This window comes from Scyliorhinus canicula, chromosome 11, assembly GCF_902713615.1.
Source record: "Scyliorhinus canicula chromosome 11, sScyCan1.1, whole genome shotgun sequence".
Lineage (NCBI taxonomy): Eukaryota > Metazoa > Chordata > Chondrichthyes > Carcharhiniformes > Scyliorhinidae > Scyliorhinus > Scyliorhinus canicula.
In genome coordinates, this window is record NC_052156.1 from 150,853,049 (window position 1) to 150,879,861 (window position 26,813).

General features: G+C 49.6%; 1 protein-coding gene across 1 annotated transcript; it reads left to right on the top strand.

Moving 5' to 3' along the window:
- The first annotated feature begins 3,528 nt into the window (after positions 1-3,528).
- Positions 3,529-9,633, top strand: LOC119973807 (ras-related C3 botulinum toxin substrate 1-like). The gene is made up of 2 exons (XM_038812231.1): positions 3,529-3,927; positions 9,586-9,633. Exons 1-2 carry the CDS (start codon positions 3,529-3,531, stop codon positions 9,631-9,633), a joined length of 447 nt encoding a protein of 148 aa, XP_038668159.1.
- The last annotated feature ends 17,180 nt before the right edge of the window (positions 9,634-26,813 follow it).

Genomic DNA, 26,813 nt, shown 5'->3' on the forward strand with positions numbered 1-26,813 from the left:
AATCATGTCAAGGGGGCTTTAGAAATGAGAGACAGCTCCTGATTCTGGGATATAGTGAGTGAGGAGTGGTGATGGGGAAGTTTAAGGAGTACATTGGGACAGGCGAAGGGTATGGAGAATATCGGGAGTAGGGGCCTCACAATCAGCTCCCAGAACTGGGCTCAATGTAACAGTGAAGAAAGTAGCTTTTTAACTTGACCACCTCAGCGTCATCCTGCCTTTGCCTCCACCTGAGGCCTACTGAGGTAGTCAGCAGGCCTGACTCCCGCCAATCCACCACTTCCTGTCATCAATAGTGCTGGTGGCCATTGCCGGTCAAGAAGCAGGATCATTACATTGGGAAATCCCACGATTTCCAATCCAGCTCGATGTATTAAACTCTTGGGAAGACTGTGGCGCAGCGGTATTGTCACTGGATTAGTAATCCAGAGGCCCAGGGTAATTCTCTGGGGATTCAGGTTCGAGTCCCATCATGGCAGATGGTGAAATTTGAATTCAGTAAGAATCTGGAATTAAAAGTCTAATGATAACCATGAAACCATTGTCCATTGTTGTAAAAACTCATCTGGTTCACTAATGAACTTTAGAGAAGGAAATCTGCCATCCTTACCCAGTCTGGCCTACATGGGGCTCCAGACCCACAGCAATGTGGTTGACTCTTGAATGCCCTCTGAAGAAGGGCAATTAGAACTGGGCAATAAATGCTGGCCTAGCCAGCGATGCCCACATCCTCTGATGGGAGGCGGGTTTGCATGATGGACTGGGCTGTGTTCACAACTCTCTGTAGTTTCTTACGGTTTTGGGTCAAGCAGTTGCCATACCAAGCTGTGATGCAGCCAGATAAGATGCTTTCTATGGTACATCTCCAAAACTGGTAAGAGTCAATGTGGACATACCAAATTTCCTTAGTTTCCTGTGGAAGAATAAGCGCTGATGTGCTTTCTTGGTGGTAGCATTGATGTGGGTGAAAAAGGACAGATTGTTGGTGATGTGCACACCTAGGAATTTGAAGCTGTCAACCATCCCCACCTCGGCACCATTGATGCAGATAGGGGTATGTTCGATACTTTGCTTCCTGATAGCAGTGACTAGCTCCTTAGTTTTGCTGACATTGAGGGAGAGATTGCTGTCGTTACACCACACCACTCAATTCTCTGTCTCCCTCCTGTACTTTGACTCATCGTTGTTCCAGATCCGACCCATGAGAGCAGAATAATTCAGGTCTCCATGTTCTCTTCAGATTTATCAGAACACAAGTCTTTTCTCTAAAAAAACGAAGACTGAGATTTGAGCTAATTGAGTATTTAAAGTTATGAAAGGGTTTGGTATGGCAAACGGAGACAAAATATTTTGGAGCAATTGCAGCTGTGTAGATGTGATTGTAATTGTGGGAATGTTCCAAATACACTGCTGACAATCACAATGTTGTTTAAACTGGGTCCAGCGGGATGGGTGACTATCCAGCGCCCAATTTGAGATGAGTTACAATAATGGGGAGGGTGGGGGGTGGTGATGGTGGGTAGGAAGCAATCTGGAGGCCAGAATGAATTACTGCCACATCTTAAACCTTTGCGCTGTTACATTTGCAATTCTGCCACAATGAGGTGCATGTTCCAGTTGTAAATGTGAGCAGCTGTGGGGAATTGGGGAACGGGTTAGGGCATTATTCTTCAGTATAAATAAGAACTGGATTCCACCTGTCATGGGGAAGTCAAAAGATGCCTCTGCCTGTGTTCTCTGGGTTATGTGAATATGCCAATGTTAAGGAGAGACTGGCTCCAGACTCCTCCTTTACTCAGTGATGAGTAGGGGATTATTGGCAGGATTCTCCATTTCTGAGACTAAGTGTTGACACCGGGCTGAATTCGTGGACTTTCACGACAGCAAAACTGTTGCCAAACCTGGACCGATCCAGAAACTGTGGAGTGGCTAGCGCCGGCACCACGTGGAAAACAATCGATTCCAATGAAAAACGGTGCGGAAATCTCTGGGTCTGTGATTGATACTCGGGAGGCTGACAAGCTTCAGCCGCAAATACACATTACACTCCCCACATACACACACACTCCAGCCAATAAGATGGCACTGGTTCTGCTGGAGCGGGCCCACACAGCTGATGGTCATCTGGAACCAGAGGGCACACAGGGGGTGGCCTGCGGGAATACCTATATGACCCATGGCTCTAGGTTCACAGTGGCTGTTGGGGGTGTGCACAATGGCATAGCTGCTTTGCAGGCTGCGACTGTGGTGTTCCGTGCCCATCCACCCGACCCCACAGCCCACGTCCCGGGCACCCGTCACTACTTGCCCCGCCCTTGGCAGAAGCCCCCCGCCAGCGGCACAACTGTCAGCCAACCATGGTGGTGGTGGACATTTTCCGAATGCCCTTTCTCTCCCTCAGCAGCCAAGACACTGGTTTTACGATTATTAAAAGCACAAGTGAACTGCGCCGTAGGGAATTCGACCCATCGGAGGCGGAGCATCACAGAAGCCCCGAAGAATACCGGGTCGGGCCCACTAATGACACTCAAATGGTGTTTACTGTACATGCATTCCAGAAAGTATTGACAGCGCTGTTGTGGTGATGAGAATTGTGATTTGGCATCAAATCGGCGCCCGCCGCAATTTTAGCGTCGGAACCTATTCTCCTCGCAATCGCGCTCTGCGATTTCAGCGTCAGCCAATGCATAATCCCGCTCTATAACATTCATCCACCTGTAGACTAGACACATGGTGAGGACTGGAGTTAAACAAGACCCCTGTGACTTAAACACAGGCAGCTCCAGGAGACGACCACATCGCCCAGTGAAGCAGAAAAGCAGCCAATGTGTTTACAAATATCAGTTTGTAAAAAGCCCCGGACTCTCCCTCAAGAAGCTTTTCCAAGTTAACAGTGAACAACATTAAACAGGTCCAGAAAAACAATTAATGAGGAAGTTTTCACATATTTACATACAGCTGAAAATGTGCAGCAAATTATTCGAAAGACTGCCAGAATGTGTTAAAACGTCAAATAGCCTTGTATTCAAATTGGTGATCCCTTCTAACCAGGAAATGTGTTACATGCAAATATTTTGTGAGGCTGAGCTGTTATTTGTACAATAAACAAAGATCATTAAGGGTTCTCTCTCTCTGATTGTTGTTCCCCTCTCCTTCCATCTACCACCATCACCCCTCTCCGCAAAATCCAACCCTTGACCTCCAAAAACACCTCTTGAATCCGTGTCATCTTTCCCAGAATTCCATACTGAATCTCTCCAATCAAGTTTCCACCCCTGTAACAATTCTAAAGCAGCCCGTATCAATGTTACAAATCAAATCCTATGTGACTGTGAGAAAGGTAAACATTCGCTCCACATCCTTCTCAACTTTCAGCTGTCTTTGACAGGGGTGACCACACAATCCTCCTCCTCTGTCTCCGCTCACACGCAGCTCGGACTGCACTCACCTGATTCCATTCTTATCTATCCAATCATAGCCACACTATCACCGCATTGGCGATGCTGAGGCAGATGGAACGCAGGCCCGATGCAAGCGATAAAGTCTGTGGTGGTCGGTGATGGCGCGTTGTGTAAGACCAGCTGGGTCATCAGCTACACGACCAATGCCAGACCAGGAGAATACATCCCCACTGTCTTTGATAACTATTCCACCGACGTGATGGTTGATGTGAAGCCCGTGAATCTGGGGCTTTGGGACACGGCTGGACGAGAAGATTATGATCGTCTGCGTTCACTTTCCTACCCTCAAACAGATGTTTTTCTAATCTGCTTCTCACTGGTGAGCCCAGTGTCTTTTGAAAATATCCATGCCAAGTGGTATCCTGAAGTGAGGCATCATTGTCCGAACTCACCCACCATCCTGGTGGGCACCAAGCTTGATCTGCGGGACGACAAGGACACAATTGAAAAGCTGAGGGAATCCCAGGTAGCACTGGGTGCCTTGTGGCTCACTCTCCGTGACCCTCGGGGAACAGGACATCCCTCCTGGCCTCCATGGCGTTCAGCAGCCTCCACAGTTCAGCGATCACGATCTTGGGCTGCTCTCCTTGGTGCCATTGTTGTGAGCTGGCTGAGGTTGGCTGAACAAGAGCAGCTTAAGTGCTGCTCGGCCTTGTTAGCGGGAGGCTGGCGAGCACGGTGCCGGCGAATCAGCTGACGAGTCTTCATTTGCAGCGAAAAGCCTGTAAGGCCTTATTACATGGACCAATTAACGGTGAATAGCATTGCTGGCCTCACTGGGCCGAATGCTGGGAGCTCGTGGCTTCACGGTAACATGGTAGCCAAGGGCAACATGGCAGCGCAGTGGTTAGCACAGTTGCTTCACAGCTCCAGGGTCACAAGTTCGATTCCCAGCTTGGATCACTGTCTGTGCTGAGTCTTGAAGTTAAATCACCACTATTCTTAGAACTCCCCCTGTACCAAAATGGGTCAATCAGATGTTCAAAATGGTGCATAAGGAGTTTCACTCCTTGACTCCTTTGCAGACTTAAGTAGGTGCTATTCAGGTCAAACTAGTGTTTCAAGTTATCCCCGGTATATCCTATATCTTCAAAGAAGATTTTATCTACTTACCACTCGTAGCTTCGATCCTGGGTCCCACCTCCCTGAGACAGTACAGTAGGCTTATCGCTATTTTGTAATAACCATGGTTTAGGGTTATGGTTAATTTAAAACTAACTTTATTTTACTTAAAAAGAATCACATCACTATCTTCACAACAATTCTTGCTTCTGAATTCTCCGTGCCGGTTGATCACACCTTCCGGGCCTCCTTGACAATCATTTTTCTCTATCTGTTGGTTTCCTCCTAGTTGATGCGCTGTTCTGTTCGGCTCTTGTTTTCAATCTCTTCCATATACCGAAGCAGCTCTGAGAGCTGAATGTCCACTGCCAGTGATTCAGGATTTGTTATACCCTTCTCACAACCATGCTGGTTACATTTTATTACTTTAAATAATATCTTCTGCGCATTTATGCAATTTTTGTTTGTTCATTGTACATGTCTAGTTTCCATCATGTCTATCCAGAGGATGTTTCAATGATAAGCATTGGTAAAAATGCTTTGATGGTTTTCGAATCTTAGAGGAGTGATACCTCCTGTTCTTGTCATGCTGGTTTAGCTCACTGGGCTAAATTGCTGGCTTTTAAAGCAGACCAAGGCAGACCAGCAGCACGGTTCAATTCCCGTACCAGCCTCCCCGAACAGGCTCTGGAATGTGGCGACTAGGGGATTTTCGCAGTAACTTCATTGAAGCCTACTCGTGACAATAAGTGATTTTCATTTCATTCATTTTCATGTTTTACTGACTCCTTCTTAGTGTTAATTTATGCCTTAGTGAATTTGTTATTCCCACATTTAACTGGTCCCAGCAGGATTTTACTCATACATTTTATTGTCACTGAGTTCAAACATAAAATCCTGGCATTTCTTATTCAACTGCTTACTAAAATAATTGGGCTGGATTCTCCGCGAACCGGCAGGGCGGATCACTCCGATGCCGAGGAGTGGCGTGAACCACTCCGGCGTCGGGCCACCCCGAAGGTGCGGAATCCTCCGCCCCTTCAGGGGCTAGGCTGCTGCCAGAGTGTTTGGATGCACGCCAACCGGCGTGGAAGGGCTTGGCGCCATGCCAACCGGCACCAAAGGGCCTCCACCGGCCGCCGCGAATTGGCGCATGCGTGGGAGCGCCAGCGTGTGCTGTGTGTTCTTCTCCAAACCAGCCATGGTGGAGGTTGACAGCGGCTGGTGCGGAGGGAAAGAGTGCCCCCATGGCACAGGCCCGCCCGCGGAACGGTGGACTCCGATCGCGAGCCAGGCCACCGTGGGGGCACCCCCCAGGGCCAGATCTCCCTGCGCCCCCCACCCCCGAGGACTCTGCAGGCCGCCAGTGGAGCCAGGTCCCACTGGCAAGGACCTGTTGTGATTTATGCCGATGGGACACCGGAAACTGACGGCCACTCAGCCCATCGCGGACCGGAGAATTGCCGGGGGGGACGCTGCCCCCGCCAAAACCCCGGCGCCGGAGAATTTGGCAGCTGAGGGGGGCGGGATTCTGGCCACCCCCCCCGCAGCGATTCTCCAACACAGCGGGGGTCGGAGAATCCCGGCCATTAACTTCTACGAAAGTAGGAACTATTGTTTCCTTCATGTAATTAAAACTTAATCTACTAGCATATTTTTTACTTGAAAGGACGGCATCAGATTTCTCAAATTGATAAAGACTAATTGCATTTCAAACCGTCTTTTCTGAATGCTGTTCACCCTTTGTGGGATTTTTGCTTGCTTTTTCTACATATTCCTTTGGGTTTTGTCAGACCGTCATGTTTCAAATGTCACCTTTTCCTATTTTACTTTACCGTCTGCACGTTCTCCCCGTGTCTGCGTTGGTTTCCTCCGGGTGCTCTGGTTTCCTCCCACAGTTCAAAGATGTGCAGGTCAGGTGGATTGTCTATGCTAAATTGTCCTTAGTGTCCAAAAAAAAAGGTTGGGTTGGGTTCCAGGGATAGGGTGGAGGTGTGTGCTTGGGTAGGGTGCTCTTTCCAAGGGCCAGTGCAGACTCGATGGGTTGAATGCCCCCCTTCTGCACTCTAAATTCTATGAATTCCCGCTTGCTACAACACTGAGAAATGTTTCCAGAGAATCACACCTTCTAATTCTCACCCCGGCAGCAAAATCTGTCTTCCTGCTGCTTGTCAATGGGATTTCCCATTGAAACCACCCCACGCCGTCGGGAAACCCACGGGCAGGGGGTGAGTTGCCGACGGGAAACGTGAATCTCAACGACCGGAGAATTCCGGACATTCTCGGATTCTCTTTCTTCCCCTCCATTTGAAAGCCAAATGATTCCGATTTCTGGATGGCCTCAGGCTCCACGAGATTGATGAAGGTGTCTGCTGTACCGTTTTGGATTTGTACGATAATCCAACACCACAGAAAACACCACTTTTCTGTCCACAATGTTTCGTTGAACATGAACGGGTTGATATGGCGACGCCCTTGTGCCACACTGCCAACTCCTGACATCATGTCAACATGCTGGGTTCCAGTGACGGGTACCAGGGATTTACAACAACAATAGTTTATTCAGTACTCTGAACACCTCTGACTTTACTCCACTCAGCCCATACTCCCGGAGATAATAATAATCTTTATTATTGTCACATGTAGGCTTACATTAACACTACAATGAAGTTACTGTGAAAATCCCCTCGTTGCCACATTCCGGCGCCTGTTCGGGTACACTGAGGGAGAATTCAGAATGTCCAAATTATCTCAAGCATGTCTTTCAAGACTTTTGGAAGGAAACCGGAGCATCCGGAGGAAGCCCACGCAGACACGGGGAGAACGTGCAGACTCTGCACAGACGGTGACCCAAACCAGGAATCAAACCTGGGACCCTGGTGCTGTGAAGCAACAGTGCTAACCACTGTACTGCCGTGCCACCCAACAGAGTCAAAAGCGTAAATTCATACCAAACTCCTTCGCCATTGCAAGGCCCTGTGGGTAGGTGATAGGAGTCAGTTTCTTTTCCCTCAGCTTTTCAATTGTGTCCTTGTCGTCCCGCAGATCAAGCTTGGTGCCCACCAGGATGGTGGGTGAGTTCGGACAATGATGCCTCACTTCAGGATACCACTTGGCATGGATATTTTCAAAAGGGTTGGATTTTGCGGAGAGGGGTGATGGTGGTAGATGGAAGGAGAGGGGAACAACAATCAGAGAGAGAGAACCCTTAATGATCTTTGTTTATTGTACAAATAACAGCTCAGCCTCACAAAATATTTGCATGTAACACATTTCCTGGTTAGAAGGGATCACCAATTTGAATACAAGGCTATTTGACGTTTTAACACATTCTGGCAGTCTTTCGAATAATTTGCTGCACATTTTCAGCTGTATGTAAATATGTGAAAACTTCCTCATTAATTGTTTTTCTGGACCTGTTTAATGTTGTTCACTGTTAACTTGGAAAAGCTTCTTGAGGGAGAGTCCGGGGCTTTTTACAAACTGATATTTGTAAACACATTGGCTGCTTTTCTGCTTCACTGGGCGATGTGGTCGTCTCCTGGAGCTGCCTGTGTTTAAGTCACAGGGGTCTTGTTTAACTCCAGTCCTCACCATGTGTCTAGTCTACAGGTGGATGAATGTTATAGAGTGGGATTATGCATTGGCTGACGCTGAAATCGCAGAGCGCGATTGCGAGGAGAATAGGTTCCGACGCTAAAATTGCGGCGGGCGCCGATTTGATGCCAAATCACAATTCTCATCACCACAACAGCGCTGTCAATACTTTCTGGAATGCATGTACAGTAAACACCATTTGAGTGTCATTAGTGGGCCCGACCCGGTATTCTTCGGGGCTTCTGTGATGCTCCGCCTCCGATGGGTCGAATTCCCTACGGCGCGGTTCACTTGTGCTTTTAATAATCGTAAAACCAGTGTCTTGGCTGCTGAGGGAGAGAAAGGGCATTCGGAAAATGTCCACCACCACCATGGTTGGCTGACAGTTGTGCCGCTGGCGGGGGGCTTCTGCCAAGGGCGGGGCAAGTAGTGACGGGTGCCCGGGACGTGGGCTGTGGGGTCGGGTGGATGGGCACGGAACACCACAGTCGCAGCCTGCAAAGCAGCTATGCCATTGTGCACACCCCCAACAGCCACTGTGAACCTAGAGCCATGGGTCATATAGGTATTCCCGCAGGCCACCCCCTGTGTGCCCTCTGGTTCCAGATGACCATCAGCTGTGTGGGCCCGCTCCAGCAGAACCAGTGCCATCTTATTGGCTGGAGTGTGTGTGTATGTGGGGAGTGAAATGTGTATTTGCGGCTGAAGCTTGTCAGCCTCCCGAGTATCAATCACAGACCCAGAGATTTCCGCACCGTTTTTCATTGGAATCGATTGTTTTCCACGTGGTGCCGGCGCTAGCCACTCCACAGTTTCTGGATCGGTCCAGGTTTGGCAACAGTTTTGCTGTCGTGAAAGTCCACGAATTCAGCCCGGCGTCAACACTTAGTCTCAGAAATGGAGAATCCTGCCAATAATCCCCTACTCATCACTGAGTAAAGGAGGAGTCTGGAGCCAGTCTCTCCTTAACATTGGCATATTCACATAACCCAGAGAACACAGGCAGAGGCATCTTTTGACTTCCCCATGACAGGTGGAATCCAGTTCTTATTTATACTGAAGAATAATGCCCTAACCCGTTCCCCAATTCCCCACAGCTGCTCACATTTACAACTGGAACATGCACCTCATTGTGGCAGAATTGCAAATGTAACAGCGCAAAGGTTTAAGATGTGGCAGTAATTCATTCTGGCCTCCAGATTGCTTCCTACCCACCATCACCACCCCCCACCCTCCCCATTATTGTAACTCATCTCAAATTGGGCGCTGGATAGTCACCCATCCCGCTGGACCCAGTTTAAACAACATTGTGATTGTCAGCAGTGTATTTGGAACATTCCCACAATTACAATCACATCTACACAGCTGCAATTGCTCCAAAATATTTTGTCTCCGTTTGCCATACCAAACCCTTTCATAACTTTAAATACTCAATTAGCTCAAATCTCAGTCTTCGTTTTTTTAGAGAAAAGACTCGTGTTCTGATAAATCTGAAGAGAACATGGAGACCTGAATTATTCTGCTCTCATGGGTCGGATCTGGAACAACGATGAGTCAAAGTACAGGAGGGAGACAGAGAATTGAGTGGTGTGGTGTAACGACAGCAATCTCTCCCTCAATGTCAGCAAAACTAAGGAGCTAGTCACTGCTATCAGGAAGCAAAGTATCGAACATACCCCTATCTGCATCAATGGTGCCGAGGTGGGGATGGTTGACAGCTTCAAATTCCTAGGTGTGCACATCACCAACAATCTGTCCTTTTTCACCCACATCAATGCTACCACCAAGAAAGCACATCAGCGCTTATTCTTCCACAGGAAACTAAGGAAATTTGGTATGTCCACATTGACTCTTACCAGTTTTGGAGATGTACCATAGAAAGCATCTTATCTGGCTGCATCACAGCTTGGTATGGCAACTGCTTGACCCAAAACCGTAAGAAACTACAGAGAGTTGTGAACACAGCCCAGTCCATCATGCAAACCCGCCTCCCATCAGAGGATGTGGGCATCGCTGGCTAGGCCAGCATTTATTGCCCAGTTCTAATTGCCCTTCTTCAGAGGGCATTCAAGAGTCAACCACATTGCTGTGGGTCTGGAGCCCCATGTAGGCCAGACTGGGTAAGGATGGCAGATTTCCTTCTCTAAAGTTCATTAGTGAACCAGATGAGTTTTTACAACAATGGACAATGGTTTCATGGTTATCATTAGACTTTTAATTCCAGATTCTTACTGAATTCAAATTTCACCATCTGCCATGATGGGACTCGAACCTGAATCCCCAGAGAATTACCCTGGGCCTCTGGATTACTAATCCAGTGACAATACCGCTGCGCCACAGTCTTCCCAAGAGTTTAATACATCGAGCTGGATTGGAAATCGTGGGATTTCCCAATGTAATGATCCTGCTTCTTGACCGGCAATGGCCACCAGCACTATTGATGACAGGAAGTGGTGGATTGGCGGGAGTCAGGCCTGCTGACTACCTCAGTAGGCCTCAGGTGGAGGCAAAGGCAGGATGACGCTGAGGTGGTCAAGTTAAAAAGCTACTTTCTTCACTGTTACATTGAGCCCAGTTCTGGGAGCTGATTGTGAGGCCCCTACTCCCGATATTCTCCATACCCTTCGCCTGTCCCAATGTACTCCTTAAACTTCCCCATCACCACTCCTCACTCACTATATCCCAGAATCAGGAGCTGTCTCTCATTTCTAAAGCCCCCCTGACATGATTCAGGCTTGAGTTGGGATGAAGAATCCGGCCTATCTTGTCTGGTATTAAAGGTCACATCCCAATTAAATATAATCCCAATAGTTCTGCGAAGGATCATTTAGATCCAAAACGTAACTATGTTTCTCTCCACAGATGCTGCCAGACCTGGTGAGATTATCCAATATTTTCTGATTTTATTCCGGATTTCCAGCATCCACATTATTTTATTTTTATCAACATCCATTCTTCAAGTTACTCAATATCTTTCTGCAGCTTCCTGCGGTCATTCTCCAGAATAACTACGCTCTCATTTTGGTTTAATTTGCTAATTTTGAAATTGGACTTCTGATTTCAGACCCCAAATTGTTTCTGTAAATTCTGAACAACTTTGATCCCCAACACGTCTCGCTGTGGAACACCAATTTGGACAGTTTGTCAGTTTCAGTGAGCACTCTAAACCTCTCGGGCTGGATTCTCGTACCTGAGAGTCGGGGCTGGATTCTCTGTCGGCGGGATGCTCCATTTTGCCGGCAGCCTGGGGGTTTACTGACGGCGTGAGGCTGCCCCACAATGGGAAACCCCTTTGACCAGCTGGCATAACGGAGCATCCCGCCGGTGTGCTGAACCAGAAATCTGGCGCGGCGGGACTGAGAACCCAACTCTATGTGTTGATGCCAGGGCAGGAATGGTGGGCTTATATGATAGCAAAGTTGGTGCCGCACCTGGACCAATTCAGCGACTGTTAAGGGACTAGCACCGGCGCCACGTCGATTCCGATCGATTCCAATGTGAAACGGTGCAGGATTCACCAGATTGGTGATTGTCACTCCGGAGGCCGTCAAGTTGCAGCCGCATAGACACGCTTCACTCCACACACACATACCATCCCAGCCAAGAAGATGGCAGCGAGGAGAGCGATACCCCTTTTTACAGCTGCTGAGCAGGAGACCCTCCTGGACAGGGTGGAGAAGAGGCGGGCTACCCCATACCCCTGCCCGGGAAGAAGGCTGCCAACCGCCTCCATTCGTTGCACCCTGGTGCAGGTGGCAGAGACTGTCAGCGCCAACAGCAACATTGTCCGGACTGGCCTGCAGTGCAGGAAAAACTGCACAACCTCCTCAGAGCGGCCAGCGTGAGTAGAAAGCATTGTAGCTCCATCCCACAAACCCATAACTCCCCCTCCCCCCAACCTTCCACCTGCAGGGCAGCCAAATCCCCAGCCTGTACCATATGCAGGCACCCGTACTGTGTTTTATTACACTTCTGGTGGACTGTTATGTTATACTACTGAATGTAATATATGTTACTCGATACTGTTGTTGGTGAGGTTTTCTGAATGTTGATGAAAAAGACTCGAAATCGTCCAGTAATAGCAAAAGATTTATTGAGTTACTAAAATAATAATTTGAAATGAAATGAAAAATGAAATGAAAATCGCTTATTGTCACGAGTAGGCTGGTCATGAAGTTACTGTGAAAAGCCCCTAGTCGCCACATTCCAGCGCCTGTCCGGGGAGGCTGGTACGGGAATCGAACCTTGCTGCTGGCCTGCTTGGTCTGCTTTAAAAGCCAGCAATTTAGCCCAGTGAGCTAAACCAGCCCCTTTCGTGAGTTCTTTACTTTAATATTAATACTAGCAATAAGGTTAACAAGATCCAAACGCAGTAACCATATTTTAACGACACTACCACTCTGAGCTAATCTATACTCCTGCTCTCTCGTCACAGTACCCCCAAAAATGGCCGGGGTGCAGAATGAGCTTGCTTTTATACCCCTGTTAGTACTGCCCTCTAGTGATCATCTGATTCCACTACATTCCCCCTTTTTTTTGTGTTACATATTTTCTATATGTTGTAAAGAAAATTGAATAAATGTAATTGATGTAGTTTGCAAATGCATTACATAAAATCAATGAGTTAATCAGTCCTATGGTCACAAGTTCAAACAATGGGGTTTGCGTCTTCTTCTAGTTGATTTCCCAAGTGGCCATAGAGTCACTGAAGTTTTAATGTCCCTCTGTTCACTGACAGATGGTTGAAAGCATTGTTGAGCGAGTGAATAATGTAAATGCAACGTTGGAAAGACAGGTTTAGGAAGTTGAACCTCTAGTAAGTCTCGCCAATTACATCTAAACCAGGGGTGGGCAAACTTTTCCGTGCAAGGGCCACATTCCGAAATTCACAATTCACAAAGGGCCGCATAGTATATTAAGTAAAATAATTACTTCACCCGGTTATGATTCTGGGCGCCTCATATAGAACATAGAACAGTACAGCACAGAACAGGCCCTTCGGCCCTCGACGTTGTGCCGAGCAATGATCACCCTACTCAAGTCAACGTATCCACCCTATACCAGTAAGTAACCCAACAGCCATTAACCTTAAAAAAAAATTTTGAAAAAAAAAATTTAAAAAAAAAATTTTTTTTTTTTTTTTTTTTAATGACTTGGTGGGCCGCAGAAATACCTTTGGCGGGCCGCATGCGGCCCGCGGGCCGTAGTTTGCCCACCCCTGATCTAAACAGTACACCCTTAGCAGATTTTACAATATTGGAGCATGGTGCTGCTTGTCACATTACTGTTGCAGTGTTCATTGTCTGACCTGGACTTTTTCTTGTGCTTGTGGTATCGATTTTGTATGTCACCTGCTTTGAAAACTGGTTTGCCTGTTTGTTTTGGAGCAAATATGAATTCGTGAAATTCGTTGTCATGAAATTTAGTTTGTCTGAGCAATGTCCATGTTATATTTTGGACAGTGCTGTTACATTGTCGTTCATGTGCAGAGTTGTACCATGTTGTACAGGTTGTTGTTTCGTTGTCGTTTTTGTTGTGCTCGGTGACTGTTCCTTGTGGGTAATTTGAGTCGTTCTCAAAGTTATTGGTATCAGTGTCCTTTGTGGTATCTGATGTTTCATTGAGCTTTATGGTTTGAGGTTTGTGTGAATGATCTAATGTTGCATTGATCTTGGTGACGTCAGTCATTTCCGGTTGATTTGATTCCTCATTGATTCCTTGGTGCTCCTCTCCTGGAGTCATTTCTGGTTGATCTGATTCATCTTTGATCTCTTGGTGCTCCTCTTCTGGAGTCAACGTCTTCAAGATTTCAATTTCTTGTAGGTTGTCAAGAGTAGATGAGGTCTTAATTGATGAGGTCTCACTGGATGTGGTCGCACTGGACTCATGAGTAGTTTCACATTGATTGGTAAGTGCTTCTGTGTAGTCGAGCTGAGATCTGTCAGTCTCGCTGTGATCTTGCACATCTTGTATGGTGACTGTGATCACTCTGTCACTATTCTTGCATACACTGGGTAGACTTTCATTGCCTTTTTGTAGTTGTTTCAATGAGGTGGATGGACCTTCATAGTCTTCTTCATGCATGGTTGTCACTCTGGCGTCTTTAACTGCTTCCATTCTGGAGTCTGTCAACGATCTCTCTGCAGAGGCTTCCATCATTGTCTGTGTGGAGTCTTCCATTGCTCTCTATGTGGAATCTTTCATCGCTCTCTGTGTGGAGCCGTGCAGTGTTCTGTCTGTGGAGACGATCAGCGCTCTCTCTACGGAGCCGTTCTGTACTCTCTGTGGTGTTGTTTTCTTCTTGGCTATTTGACAGGTTGCTGTCATCAAAAGTGTCGACGATCTGCCATTCCATCATGGTATTGGATTCATCTACCATGAGTAGAGTCGTATTGAACTTTTCAACCGTGTTGCTGATCATCATATCCAAATAACTCAGCCATGTCAGAGTAGTAATCTTCAATAAACAAATCATCTTCTTTAGTTTTGGATTTGTTATTGAGCTCTTCATGTTAGATGCTGCAAACTGCTTATTCAAGGGTGCTACGAAAGTTATTTTCAACAGTTGATTGAAATTCAGGCAATGTTCTGCCTTTTGAGGTGAAAATTTGGGTTTTGTAGCTTTAAACTCTTATTTTTAATTTTCAGGCAGTTTCCTTTTAAGTGGATGTGGTCTGAGTCTTCTGACATCATGATGCTCATTATGTGATGCGTAATCATCGATTGTGCATGTGCAAATCAATTTTCATCCAGCGTGCGCTCCTTTTCCAACTGCGCATGCACAGCTTTATGCGCATGCGCAGAATGGAATTTTGCCGGTTTGCTTCTTTTCTGGATGTGTACATGTGCTTACTGCTCTCGCTCAAGATGGATGCCGTTCAAAACGTGCATCTTCTTCACTTTCAACATTGCCTCTACTTCGTGGTGAGTTTTTGCGCCGTTCTTTCTTTGAATAAATTCAAGGTACTAATTTTTTTCATTCATGCGATATGCACTTTTCTATCACGGTTTTCAGAGTTAGATCATTTTTTTGTAAAAGTGATTTCCTTAAACTTTCATTACATAGTCCATCAAATAATTGATCCCTGATCATTGAGTCTCGTAAATCAGCAAAATTGCAGGCTTGTGCTAGTAACTTGAGGTCTGTAACAAAATTAGTGATTGGCTCGCCGTGTCTCTGGAACCTACTACAAAATGTAAATCTTTCCAGGATCTCATTAGTCTACATTTTGCAGTGGTCGTCAAATTTTGCGATGATCACATTCAAGTTAGTTTTGTCTCCTTCTTCCATGTAATTAAAGGAGTTATAGATCTCTACAGCTTGCTGACCTGCCAGGGACAGGAGCAGTGCTATTCTTCTCACTTCAGAGGCTGTATTTAAATTATTAGCTTCCATATATATTTGAAACTGCTGTTTAAACATTTTCCAGTTACTACTTACGTTACCGGTAGTTTTCAGCTGCCGTGGAGCTTGAACATGGTCCATCGAATTGGTTGGTCATCGAGGAAGCTCGAACGCTGCAAAGTCTTCCACAGTCGAACAGTTGGTACTTTATTTTCTTTCTTTTTTCTAACCTAATCTAACTAGTACTGTTCTTTTAAAGCCAATTAGCCCAGTACTATGTTTTATTACACTTCTGGTAGTCTGTTATGTTATACTACTGAATGTAATATCTGTTACTCAATACTGTTGTTGGTGAGGTTTCCTGAATCTTGATGAAAAAGACTCAAAGTCGTCCAGTAATAACAAAAGATTTATTGAGTAACTATAATTTCATGAGTTCTTTACTGTAATATTAATAATAGCAATAAGGTTAACAAGATCCAAATACAGTAACTATGTTTTAACTCCACTAACGCTCTGAGCTAATCTACACTCCTTCTCTTTCATCACAGTACACCCAAAAAGGCCAGGGTGCAGAATGAGCTTGCTTTTATACCCCTGTTAGTACTGCCCTCAAGTGAGCATCTGATTCTACTGATTACATATGCACATACATGCACATACAGAGATCTCTGCATTGGCCGTCATGGCCAGGTGCCCTGGGCTCTGAGGCCGCCAGCTACCCACCCCCTGGGCTGCCTGCGTCAGACTGTCTAACACTGTTGTTTTCTATTTCTCCCCCCAGGAAAAGGCTGCCCATAACTGCCGGAAGTAGGGGACGAATGGAGGGGGCCCGCTGGACCTGCGGCCCCTTCCCATGGCTGAACAGAGGGTCCTGACGTGTGCGGCAGCCCAGAGGAAAGGGAGGTCACTGGGGTGGAGATCAGCTGCAGGTGAGGAAGTGAGACCCCGCTGAGTTGAGGTTCGCCTTGTCACGTAATAATAATAATAATTGCTGATTGTCACAAGTAGGCTTCAATGAAGATAGTGTGAAAAGCCCCTAGTTGCCACATTCCAGCGCCTGTTCAGGGAGACCGGTACAGGAATTGAACCCGCACTGCTGGCATTGTTCTGCATTACAAGCCAGCTGTTTAGCCCACTGTGCTAAATCAGCCCCATTGTATCAACTCTCACAACACGACCCTCATCCTCAGCCCTACCCTCACCCCCACCCTCACCACTACACCACCCCCAATGCCCCCTCGCCCCGGCCCACGCCTTGTCTTGTGCCTCGCAGGACCTGCTGGAGATGGGAGTGAGTCCATCCGGTGTCTCCCACCCACACTCTGTGCCACTGTCGGAGCCCCCCCACTGTGCGCCGACCAGTGATGAGGAGAGCAGCAAGGATGGCAGCATCCTTGGGGCATCTAGGGGCCCGATTTGGACGGGAGCACCGCGACTGTGCTCGGGAGGGGACAGGCCCACGATCAGGGCCCACCGATCTGCAGGCAGTCCTGTGCCAATGGGGCACTTGTCCTTCGGCGCCGGATCCCTGTAGGGGTCTGCCATGGCCGTCGCAGAGAAGACACCCCCCTGCGCATGTACCAGAATACGGCAGCCAGTCTGCGCATGCGCGGAGCCACTCCGGCGGTTCTGTGCATGCGCTAAGTCACGCAGTCCCTTCGTCGCCGGCCTAACCCCTGGAAGTCTGGAGAATTCTGTGACTTCCGGTCGGTCCGACGCCGGAGTGGTTCGCATCGTTTTTGACGCTGGCGTCAGGCCATCGTGCCGATCATGGAGGATCCCACCCCAGATGTTGAGCGTGAGGAAATGGACGAGTTATTAAATGAGTGCTTTGCATCAGTGTTCACCAAAGAAAATAACCTTGTGGAAGATGATTCTTGAGTCGGGTGTGTGGGCAGTCTGCATCATGTTGACATCAAAAAGGAGGAGGTATTGGGTGTTTTAAAAGTCTCCTGGGCCGATGGGATTTATCCCACAATACTGAGGGAAGCAAGGGAGGAAATTGCTGGGGCCTTGACTGACATTTTTGTATTCTAATTGGCAACAGGAGAGATCCCAGAGGACTGGAGAATAGCTAATGTGGTACCGCTGCTTAAGAAAGGTAGCGGGGATAATCCTGGAAACTATAGGCCAGTGAGCCTTATGTCGGGAGTTGGTAAGTATTGGAGAGAATTTTCAGGGACAGGATTTATACCCATTTGGAAACAAATGGACTCATCAGCGATAGACAGCATGGTTTAGTGAAGGAGACATCATGCCTCACTAACTTCATTGTGGTTTTTGAGTGAGGGTCAGGCCTGTGGGTTTGAGGGTTTGGACCTGGCCAGGCAAACCTCAGCAAAATGTCCTTTTTTCCTGCAGTCACTGCATTTCGCATTCCGGGCCGGACAGCGCTGCCTGGGGTGCTGATGCTGACCGCAGAAAGAGCAGGGTAGCCCCCCCGTGTTGGGCGGGCAGCCGCGAGGTAAAAAATTACTTTTTATTAAAAAATAAGAGTATTAAAAAATACTTTTCCATTTCTGCTGTATCTCCTGTAGAATGGGCCGTGTGCTCCCCATAACCACAATCTATTAAACATTGTGGGTCAGGTGAACTCCATGATACACTTTGGGGTTCTCTAAACACTGGCCCATAACACTGTCAAACGTGAGTTGGTAATGCCATACAGACTGACCCATCCCTCCCACTGATCACCTGTCCATTCTCCCCCAGGAACTGCAGCTGGCCTATCTGGGGACCCCCCCCCCCCCCCCCCCCCCAACTCCCAAGAGAACAGAGAGGGAAGGATAGATCTGAAGATGCCACCATGATAATCCCCACCTTCCACCAGCACAGAGACACACAACTCGGCGGGCGGAAGTAGTGGGCGGGCGAAAGTAGTGAACAGGCTTCTGGGGCACATTCTGGTGAGCACCACACAGTTGCTGATGTACATCAGGTGGAGGGAGGAACATCCAGTCGAGACAGCAGTCGGAGGTCTGTTGGATCCTAGGACCCAGCTGTGTCCCAGTCATTCCTGAGCCTCTGGAACAGGTTTACCCGGAGCTGTTGCAGACAACAGGGAGCAGCCGTGAGATTCAGAGCGTGATGTCAGTGACACTCCAGCAGGTCCATACCGATTGGAGGAGTCCCAGAGGCTACGGGTGCAGGAGATGGACCCAGCAATGCGTGGCACCAAGGCCAACACCGACCGCAGCAGAGATTCTGGCTCTGTTCTAAGCTGATTAAAAGCTCGGTTTGCTTCTACTCGTGTCTTTGAGTGAATTGATGGTCGCATCACTGCCCCTCTGCCTCAAGGGGAGCCCCAGAGCCCTTAGGGCACTGACCGGGAGGAGGGGGCGCTGGGTGTCAAACCAGAGCCATCCGATGGAGTGGCGACAATGGCCACCAGCTCCCCCGAGTTCCACCCCCTGACAACGGCACCTCTCACAGTCAGTACCTGGTACAGTGCGGCATGTGCCGCTGGCAAGTGCGCCAGGGCCCTCCGACAGTCCCTGCCCACGCGCGTCCGGCCACAGCAGGGCCCCTGGTCACCGGAACCCAGACTCTGTCCCCCAGCCACCCGCACATAATGTTACCTGGACCGGGCGCTGGTCCCCTCCCCGTGCACACACCCACCCTCTGGTGGGTGTCCCCGGTTACCGGGGCCCAGTACCTGGGTGTTGGGATGTTGGCCGTTGCGTCCCAGGTGTATCCTCCCATAGTGTTCAGGCGCAGTGTCCAGGCATCACGGTCTGATTGGGATGCTGGGTAATAACACCCCCTTGCTCCATGGCCGCCTACCCACAGGAATTTATGGGGGGGTTGGTGGGGCAGGCAGGGACCGATGTTGGGACCGCACGGTCCATGGGTTGGCATGGCAAACGTACGGGCACTGAGAAACCCTTCTCCCCCTGCCCCCCACCCCAAGCCTAGCCTAGGCCATGGGCGTCCACACCCCCCCCCCCCCCACCCCCCCCATGCTCAGGAACCAACGGCGGCCCATCCCAACCGAGGTTGGTCCCCGCGAGGTTCCTCCCTCCCCCTCTGAGCACCGGGGCAGCAACCCCAGGGCCCCGTGCTCTTTGCCTGTGAGTGAAGATGGATACTCACCTCCTCAGGGCCCCGCAGCAGCCCTCCTGCCAGTTTCATGTTTGAACCAGGAGTACAATTCAGCGCCTGTGTGACCACTTACTGGGGAGGCCGTTAGATCACAGGACGCCGTTAGACAGGGCGTCACTCCCGTTAATTGTATGGAGATTGGGCTTCAGTGGTGATTATTGGTTTCTGGCCACAGCGGGAACCTGATTTCCCAATGGGAACGGGCCGGTTAGATCATTTCCGGATCGGCGCCTGGCGCAGTTCTTGGGTTTGACCTCACGTGTGATTTAACGTCCTCGCCGCACTCTCACTTAAATGCATCGCGGCCATTAAATCGCTGCCGTAGAGATTAAAATAAAACATACAAGGGAGGTTTCTGATAAATGTTATATTCAGAGTTCAGGAGAGAGGCAAGATGGATACAGAGTACAGCAGAGAAAGAATAGAGGGACAAATGGAAAGTATAAAAATCGACTGGTGGGTAACATATTCGGGACCAAAGTTTGAAAACATCTAATTGAACAAAGGAGCGGGAAAGGAATGACGGAGCAGTCTGAGGGGGAAAAGGAGATCTTCTTGTGGAATCAGAGGGTGTGACTGAGAAACTAAATGAATACTTTGCCTCTGTCTTCACTGAAAAGGATGTTGGTAAAGTCACAGTGAAGGAGGACAGATTGAGCATCATCGCAGGAACAGACTGAGAATTTTCAGCCACTCAGACAGACGATCTTCACAATAATGATGCTGCAGTCAGGCAGCTTGGAATGTTTTTATTGGGTACAAGGTGTTATTAGGTTAACGGTGTAATATGAAAGCAAGTGGCTGCTGTGTTGTGAGGCCACTCACTTTGAGCGGTAATATTGCAACAATTTTACAAAGTTACTAATTTTCTAATGCTGGAAGTGAAGGTGTTGTAGTTCCAGTGTAGACCACCTGGTGACACTGCTGAGGCCAAATGTTCCAAAAGCTCAACACCATCATCTGCAGGCCTTACGCGGTACTGCAAGTTGACTGAATTAGAATCATCGATATTTACAGCAGCAAACTCGACCATTCGGCCCATTCTGAGTGCTGCAGCTCTTAGAAAGAAACATTGAAATGGGGCTCAATTATTCTGTCCTCATGGAAACTGAGCTGGAGGGGAGATTTGGGAAATTATGGTGAAGCTTCGATGGCAGTTTCCCGCTCTCGGAGTGGTTCTTTGCCAAGTTGGTGCCCAGCACGTCCTTGGTGGCGGCCTCTTTACGGGAGGTAAATGGACATTTGCAGGGGTGAGGATCACAGCCTAGGGGGTCATGCGCAGCTACGGGCATTCTTCCAGAGGGCTTATCCCGCTACCCTGAGGCCTCTCACACTAACTATGCCTCAGCTGAAGGAGATGGTCATTGTTCATGCCACCTTTTTGGAGTTGAGTCGAGCTCTCCCTCACCTCTCTGGGTGGGACTGCTGGCTGCACATCACTCGGGACCCTCATATTGGGCTTCCCACTTCCCTCGTGTACCCGCCATTATTCAATGGATGGGAGTCTGGGTTTAATAAAATAAATAATCTTTATTGTCACAAGTAGGCTTACATTAACACTGCAATGAAGTGACTGTGAAAACCCCCTAGTCGCCACATTCCGGTGCCTGTTTGGGTACACAGAGAGAGAATTCAGAATTCTCAGCTTGTATGGGAATTGAAGCTGCACTGCTGGCCTTGATATGCATCACAACCAGCTGTCTAGCTCACTCAGATAAACCATCCCCTCCAGCTGTCTGCATGATCATCATGGCCCTCATTCTGTCCCATCCACTTCAGGGTTCCTAACCCAGAATTGAGGCAATGTCAGGATTGTGACCCCTGCACCAGACCAAATACAGTCCATGGTCTTATTGGGGCGGCACGATAGCACAGTGGTTACCACTTGCTTCACAGCACAAGGGTCCCAGGTTCGATGCCCGGCTTGGCTCACTGGCTGTGTGGAGTCTGCACGTTCTCCCTGTGTCTGCGTGGGGTTCCTCCAGGTGCTCCGGTTTCCTCCCACATGCCCTGAAAGACGTGTGGGGATTTTAACTGTGTACTGGACCCGCTGACGGACAGGTCAATCCCCAAAACGGGGAAAACGGCAAACATGGCAGAACTAGGGGCATTTATGGAGCAGATGGGGGCACTGGACCCCTGGAGATTCCTGCACTAAGGAGAGGAATTTTCACAAGTACACAGGGTCTAGACCCATATCCATTTCTTTATGATGATCAGACCGGTGCTTCCAGGGATCGTAAGAACGGAATACTCCACAATTGTAATCTCCGACCACGCGCCACACTACGTGGATGTGAGGCTGGAGATGGGCTATGCCCATCACCCCCCCCCCCCCCCCCCCCCCCCCCATGGAGGTTGGACACGACTCTTCTGGCCAACAAGATCTTCTGCCAGAAACTATCACAGGCCATCGACGAGTATGTAACTACCAACCGGAATGAGGAGGGCGCACCTTCCACATTCTGGGAGGGGCTGAAGGCTGTGATCAGAGGAGAAATGATCGGCCACAAGGCAAGCGGAGACAGGGAAGAGAGGGCGGTTAGGCAACAACTGATCGACTCCATTCTGGAGGTTTACAGGAGATACTCCGAGGCCCCGAACATAGAGCTTCTGGCAGAGAGGAAAAAGCTGCAAATGAATTTTAACCTTCTCTCCACCATGAAAGCTATGTACCAACTCCACCAGAGACAGGAAACAAAGAAAAGTACAGCACAGGAACAGGCCCTTCGGCCCTCCAGGCCTGCGCCAACCATGCTGCCCGTCTAATTTAAAACCTTTGACACTTCAGGAGTTCGTATCCCTCTATTCCCGCCCTATTCATGTATGTCAAGACGCTCCTTAAATGTCACTTAAATGAACAAATCGAGTTTATCCAACCGCTTCTCATAACTAATGCCATCCATAGCAAACAACATCCTGGAAACAACTTCTGTATCTTCTCCAAAGCTTCCACATCCTTCTGGTAGTGTGGCAGCCAGAATTGAACACTATATTCCAAGCGTGGCTAAGGTTCTGTACAGCTGCAGCATGACTTGCCAATTTTTATACTCCACACCCCGGCCGATGAAGACAAGCATGCCGTATGCCTACTGGACGCTTCTCCATCTGCATTGCCACTTTCAGTGACCAGTGGACCTGTACACCCAGACCCTCTGCCTGTCAGTACTCTTTAGTGTTCTGCCATTTACTGTATATTTACCACCTGTATTAGACTATCTGCTATCTCTCCGCCCAAATCTCCAACCGATCGATATCCTGCTGTACCTTTTACCAACATGGAGAAAAAGCCAGCTGCCCGCTGGCTGAGCAGCTGAGAGACCAGGCAGCCCCGAGGGAAATAGTTCAGGTGAAGGATAACAAAGGTGGACAGGTAGCCGAGCCAGAACAGGTCAATGAAGCATTCAAGGCCTTCGACCGGGGACTGTACACCTCCAAACCCCCCCGATGGGGACTCGAGGGTGAAACAGCTCCTCGATGGACTGGACATGCCAATTGATGAACCATCAATCGAATGCGAGATGAGTTGCTGTACAAAAGTTAGGCTTTAATAAGCTAGAAGTTAGCCCTGCGGTCGACTATAGTAAATAGACGACCGCCGGGCGTTCTGGGTATTTATACCTCGCTCTGGAGGCGGGGTTAACTCAGCCTCTCGACCAATCGGGGAGCCGTCACATGACTGGTCTCAACCAATCGGTCGCGAGGCACGTGACCGACCAGAGCCAATGGTAAGCCAGTGTTCTGCACCAATGGCAGACATCAATGCAAATCATACCACCACATTCACCCCTTGCGGAGAAAGAAGCCGGGGGGGGGATATCACGAGAGCCGGGGGAGGGGGGGGGGGGGAACTGGTGGTATGAGTAGCAGCCAGAGAAGGGAGAAAAAAAATTTTGGCTTCCCACTGGCCCAGACAATTAACAATAGTACATATTGTCCATACAAAGTCCATGGAGTTGTTGAAAACTAAATAGACTCGATCATCCTTTTCGTTGCCCGTGACGTCCTGGCAGACCGCCGCAGTGGAGTTGGTGACGTTGGTTCAGCCGATGGTGGTGGTTCCGCTGACGTCCTGGAGTCCGGGAGCGATGGTCCTTGAACAGTCTCCGTCACCCGGGCTGGTGGTGGAGACGCCATGGGTGGGGAAGGGGTGGCCTGGGTGGGGCGCTGGGGGAAAAAAACAGGGGGGGGTCTGTGGTGAAGGGGGGGGAAGGCCGCACGCCGGTGGGTGCCAGGTCCCGGAGGGAGACCGTGTCCTGCCGACCGTCGGGGTACTCCACGTACGCATACTGCGGGTTAGCGTGGAATAACTGGACTTGTTCCACCAACGGGTCGGACTTGTGCACCCGCACATGCTTCCGGAGCAAGATGGGTCCGGGGGCAGCCAGCCACGTCGGGAGAGGGGATCCGGAGGATGACTTCCTGGGGAAAACAAGAAGACGTTCATGAGGTGTCTGATTAGTTGTGGTACAGAGGAGGGAGCAGATAGAATATAGGGCATCGGGGATAACCTCTTGCCATCGGGAAATAGGGAGATCTCTGGACCGGAGGGCCAGTAGTATGGTCTTCCAGATGGTACCATTCTCCCGCTCGACCTGTCCGTTACCCCGAGGGTTATAGCTGGTCGTCCTGCTAGAGGCAATGCCCCTGTTGAGCAGGAATTGACGCAGCCCGTCGCTCATAAATGAGGACCCCCGATCGCTATGTATGTATGCGGGGTAGCCGAACAGGGAGAAGATGGAGAGGAGGGCCTTAATGACGGTCGATGTGGTCATGTCGGGGTAGGGAATGGCGAAGGGGAAGCGGGAGTATTCGTCGATTACCGCCAGGAAGTAAATATTGCGGTTACTGGAGGGAAGGGACCCCTTAAGTCAATGCTGAGACGTTCGAAGGGGCGGGATGCTTTGATCAGATGTGCGCGCTCGGGCGGTAGAAGTGCGGTTTGCACTCTGTGCAGATGTGGCAGTCACGGGTTACTGTCCTGACTTTCGTGATGGAGAAAGGCAGGTTGCGGGCCTTAATGAAATGGTAGAAACGGGTCACCCCTGGATGGCAGAGGTCCGCATGGAGGGAGCGGAAGCGGTCCATCTGCGTGCTGGCGCAGGTACCGCGGGACAGGGCATCAGGAGGCTCATTGAGCTTCCCAGGACGATACAAGATCTCATAGTTGTACGTGGACAACTCGATCCGCCACCGTAAGGTCTTGTCATTCTTAATCTTGCCCCTTTGTGCATTATCAAACATGAAGGCTACTGACCGTTGGTCTGTGAGGAGGGTAAACCTCCTGCTGGCCAAATAGTGCCTCCAATGTTGCACAGCTTTGACCATGGCCTGGGCTTCCTTTTCCACTGAGGAGTGGCGGAGTTCGGAAGCCTGGAGGGTTCTGGAGAAGAAGGCCACGGGTCTGCCCGCTTGGTTCAGGGTGGCCGCCAGAGCTACTTCTGATACGTCGCTCTCGACCTGGAAGGGGAGGAACTCATCGATGGCGCACATTGTGGCCTTTGCGATGTCCGCTTTGATGCGGCTAAAGGCCTGGCAGGCCTCCGTCGACGGCGGGAAGGTCGTGGTTTGAATGAGGGGACGGGCCTTGTCGGCGTAATTGGGAACCCATTGGGCGTAGTAAGCGAAGAAACCCAGGCAGCGTTTGAGGGATTTGAGGGTATTGGGGGTATTGGGGAGAGGGAGTTCCATCAGGGGGCGCATGCGTTCGGGGTCGGGGCCTATCACTCCGTTACGCACTACGTAGCCGAGAATGGCTAGACGATCGGTGCTAAACACGCACTTATCCTTATTGTAAGTGAGGTTAAGGAGTTTTGCGGTGGTTTGAAGAAACCGACTGATTTAGATGTGAGTGATTCAGGAGCAGAGGAAACTTTCCCAATGTAGATTTTCCTGCAGATTAGCAGCAAGTTACCTGGACAGAGCATCAGCTGTCACATTGTTTCTCTGCAATGTGGGTGTTCTTCAACTGATGGGATTGCAAAGACAAACTCCACCGAGTTCACCTGGCATAACCACAAAGGTGAGAGGGTCGTGGTCAGAATATGCTAAAGTCTCTGGGGTAGAATCTCTGATTCTGAGGCTATGTGCGGCAGTTCCGTGGCATTTTACGTGGAATAATTAACCGGCGCCCCCTCACCGATGCTGCAACCGGTGAAGGGCTAGCAGCCGTGCCACGTAAAGCTCCGGCCTCCACAAAATGAACAGCCGGAAAATTGCCGGGTCCATGGCAGTTGTTGGAACGAACAATTCTCCGGACACGTGCTTGTAGGATTAGAATAGCGGTTTTAATATACTTACAACAGAGCCAGCCTGTTAGCCGTTGAACTTTCGGTGAACTGGCTGGCTGACCCTGTGGCACTGATCTTTATACAGCAGCTCCAGGGGGGAGGAGTCCTGGGCGGAGCCAAGGGAGGAGCCCAGTACAAACTCTCGAGTACTCCCAGAGCTACTCCCCCTGGTGGTCAGGTAGTGCAACTACACTTACAATATTGATACATATATACAGGTTACAATACCGTGTGAATCTCATTCACCCCCTGTGAAAAAAATTGAGTCCGGCAGAGGTGGTGGCTCACAGAGTTAGTCTGTCCGGTGGACGAATTGTTCGTTTCGATCTGCGGAGCACCGGGGTTGCAGCCTCTTGTGGTGGCTGGGTGGGTGTTGAGAGCTGGGGTACGATGGCAGACTCCGGGGCGGGTCTCGACCAAACTTCATACACCTCTGGCTCGACCGGTGACTGGGGGCGCTGGGGGAGGGCTGGTGCTGGCGCATGGAACCGGTGGGGCGAGTTTGTGGAATCGGGGGCGCGAGGGGGCGGCAGCATAAGGAACGGGGTAAGGGGTTCCTCAGTGGGGGTGGGGGGGGGGCTGGATCCAGCGGGTGCCAGGTTCCGAAGGGATACTGTGTCCTGGCGACCGTCCGGGAACTCCACGAATGCGTACTGTGGGTTGGAATGGAGGAGGGGCACCTTTTCAACAAGGGGGTCAGTTTTGTGCCCCCTGACGTGCTTCCTCAGGAGAACTGGGCCTGGTGTCCTCAGCTACGCCGGAAGTGAGACCCCCGTGGTAGTGCCCCTAGAAAAAATGAAGAGCCGCTCGTGAGGGGTTTGATTTGTAGCTGTACAGAGGAGGGATCTGATTGCGTGGAGCACGTCTGGGAGGACGTCTTGCCATTGGGAGACTTGGAGTTTTCTAGACCGGAGGGTCAGTAGGACAGTCTTCCAGACCGTCGCGTTCTCCCTC

What these genes read in the sequence shown, in the direction of transcription:
- LOC119973807 (XM_038812231.1), top strand. Translation starts at nt 3,529, where the DNA reads ATGCAAGCGATAAAGTCTGTGGTGGTCGGTGATGGCGCGTTGTGTAAG. An exon ending in AAAAGCTGAGGGAATCCCAG is followed by an intron (nt 3,928 to 9,585) that starts GTAGCACTGGGT and finishes TCGTTTTTTTAG; the next exon opens with AGAAAAGACTCGTGTTCTGA.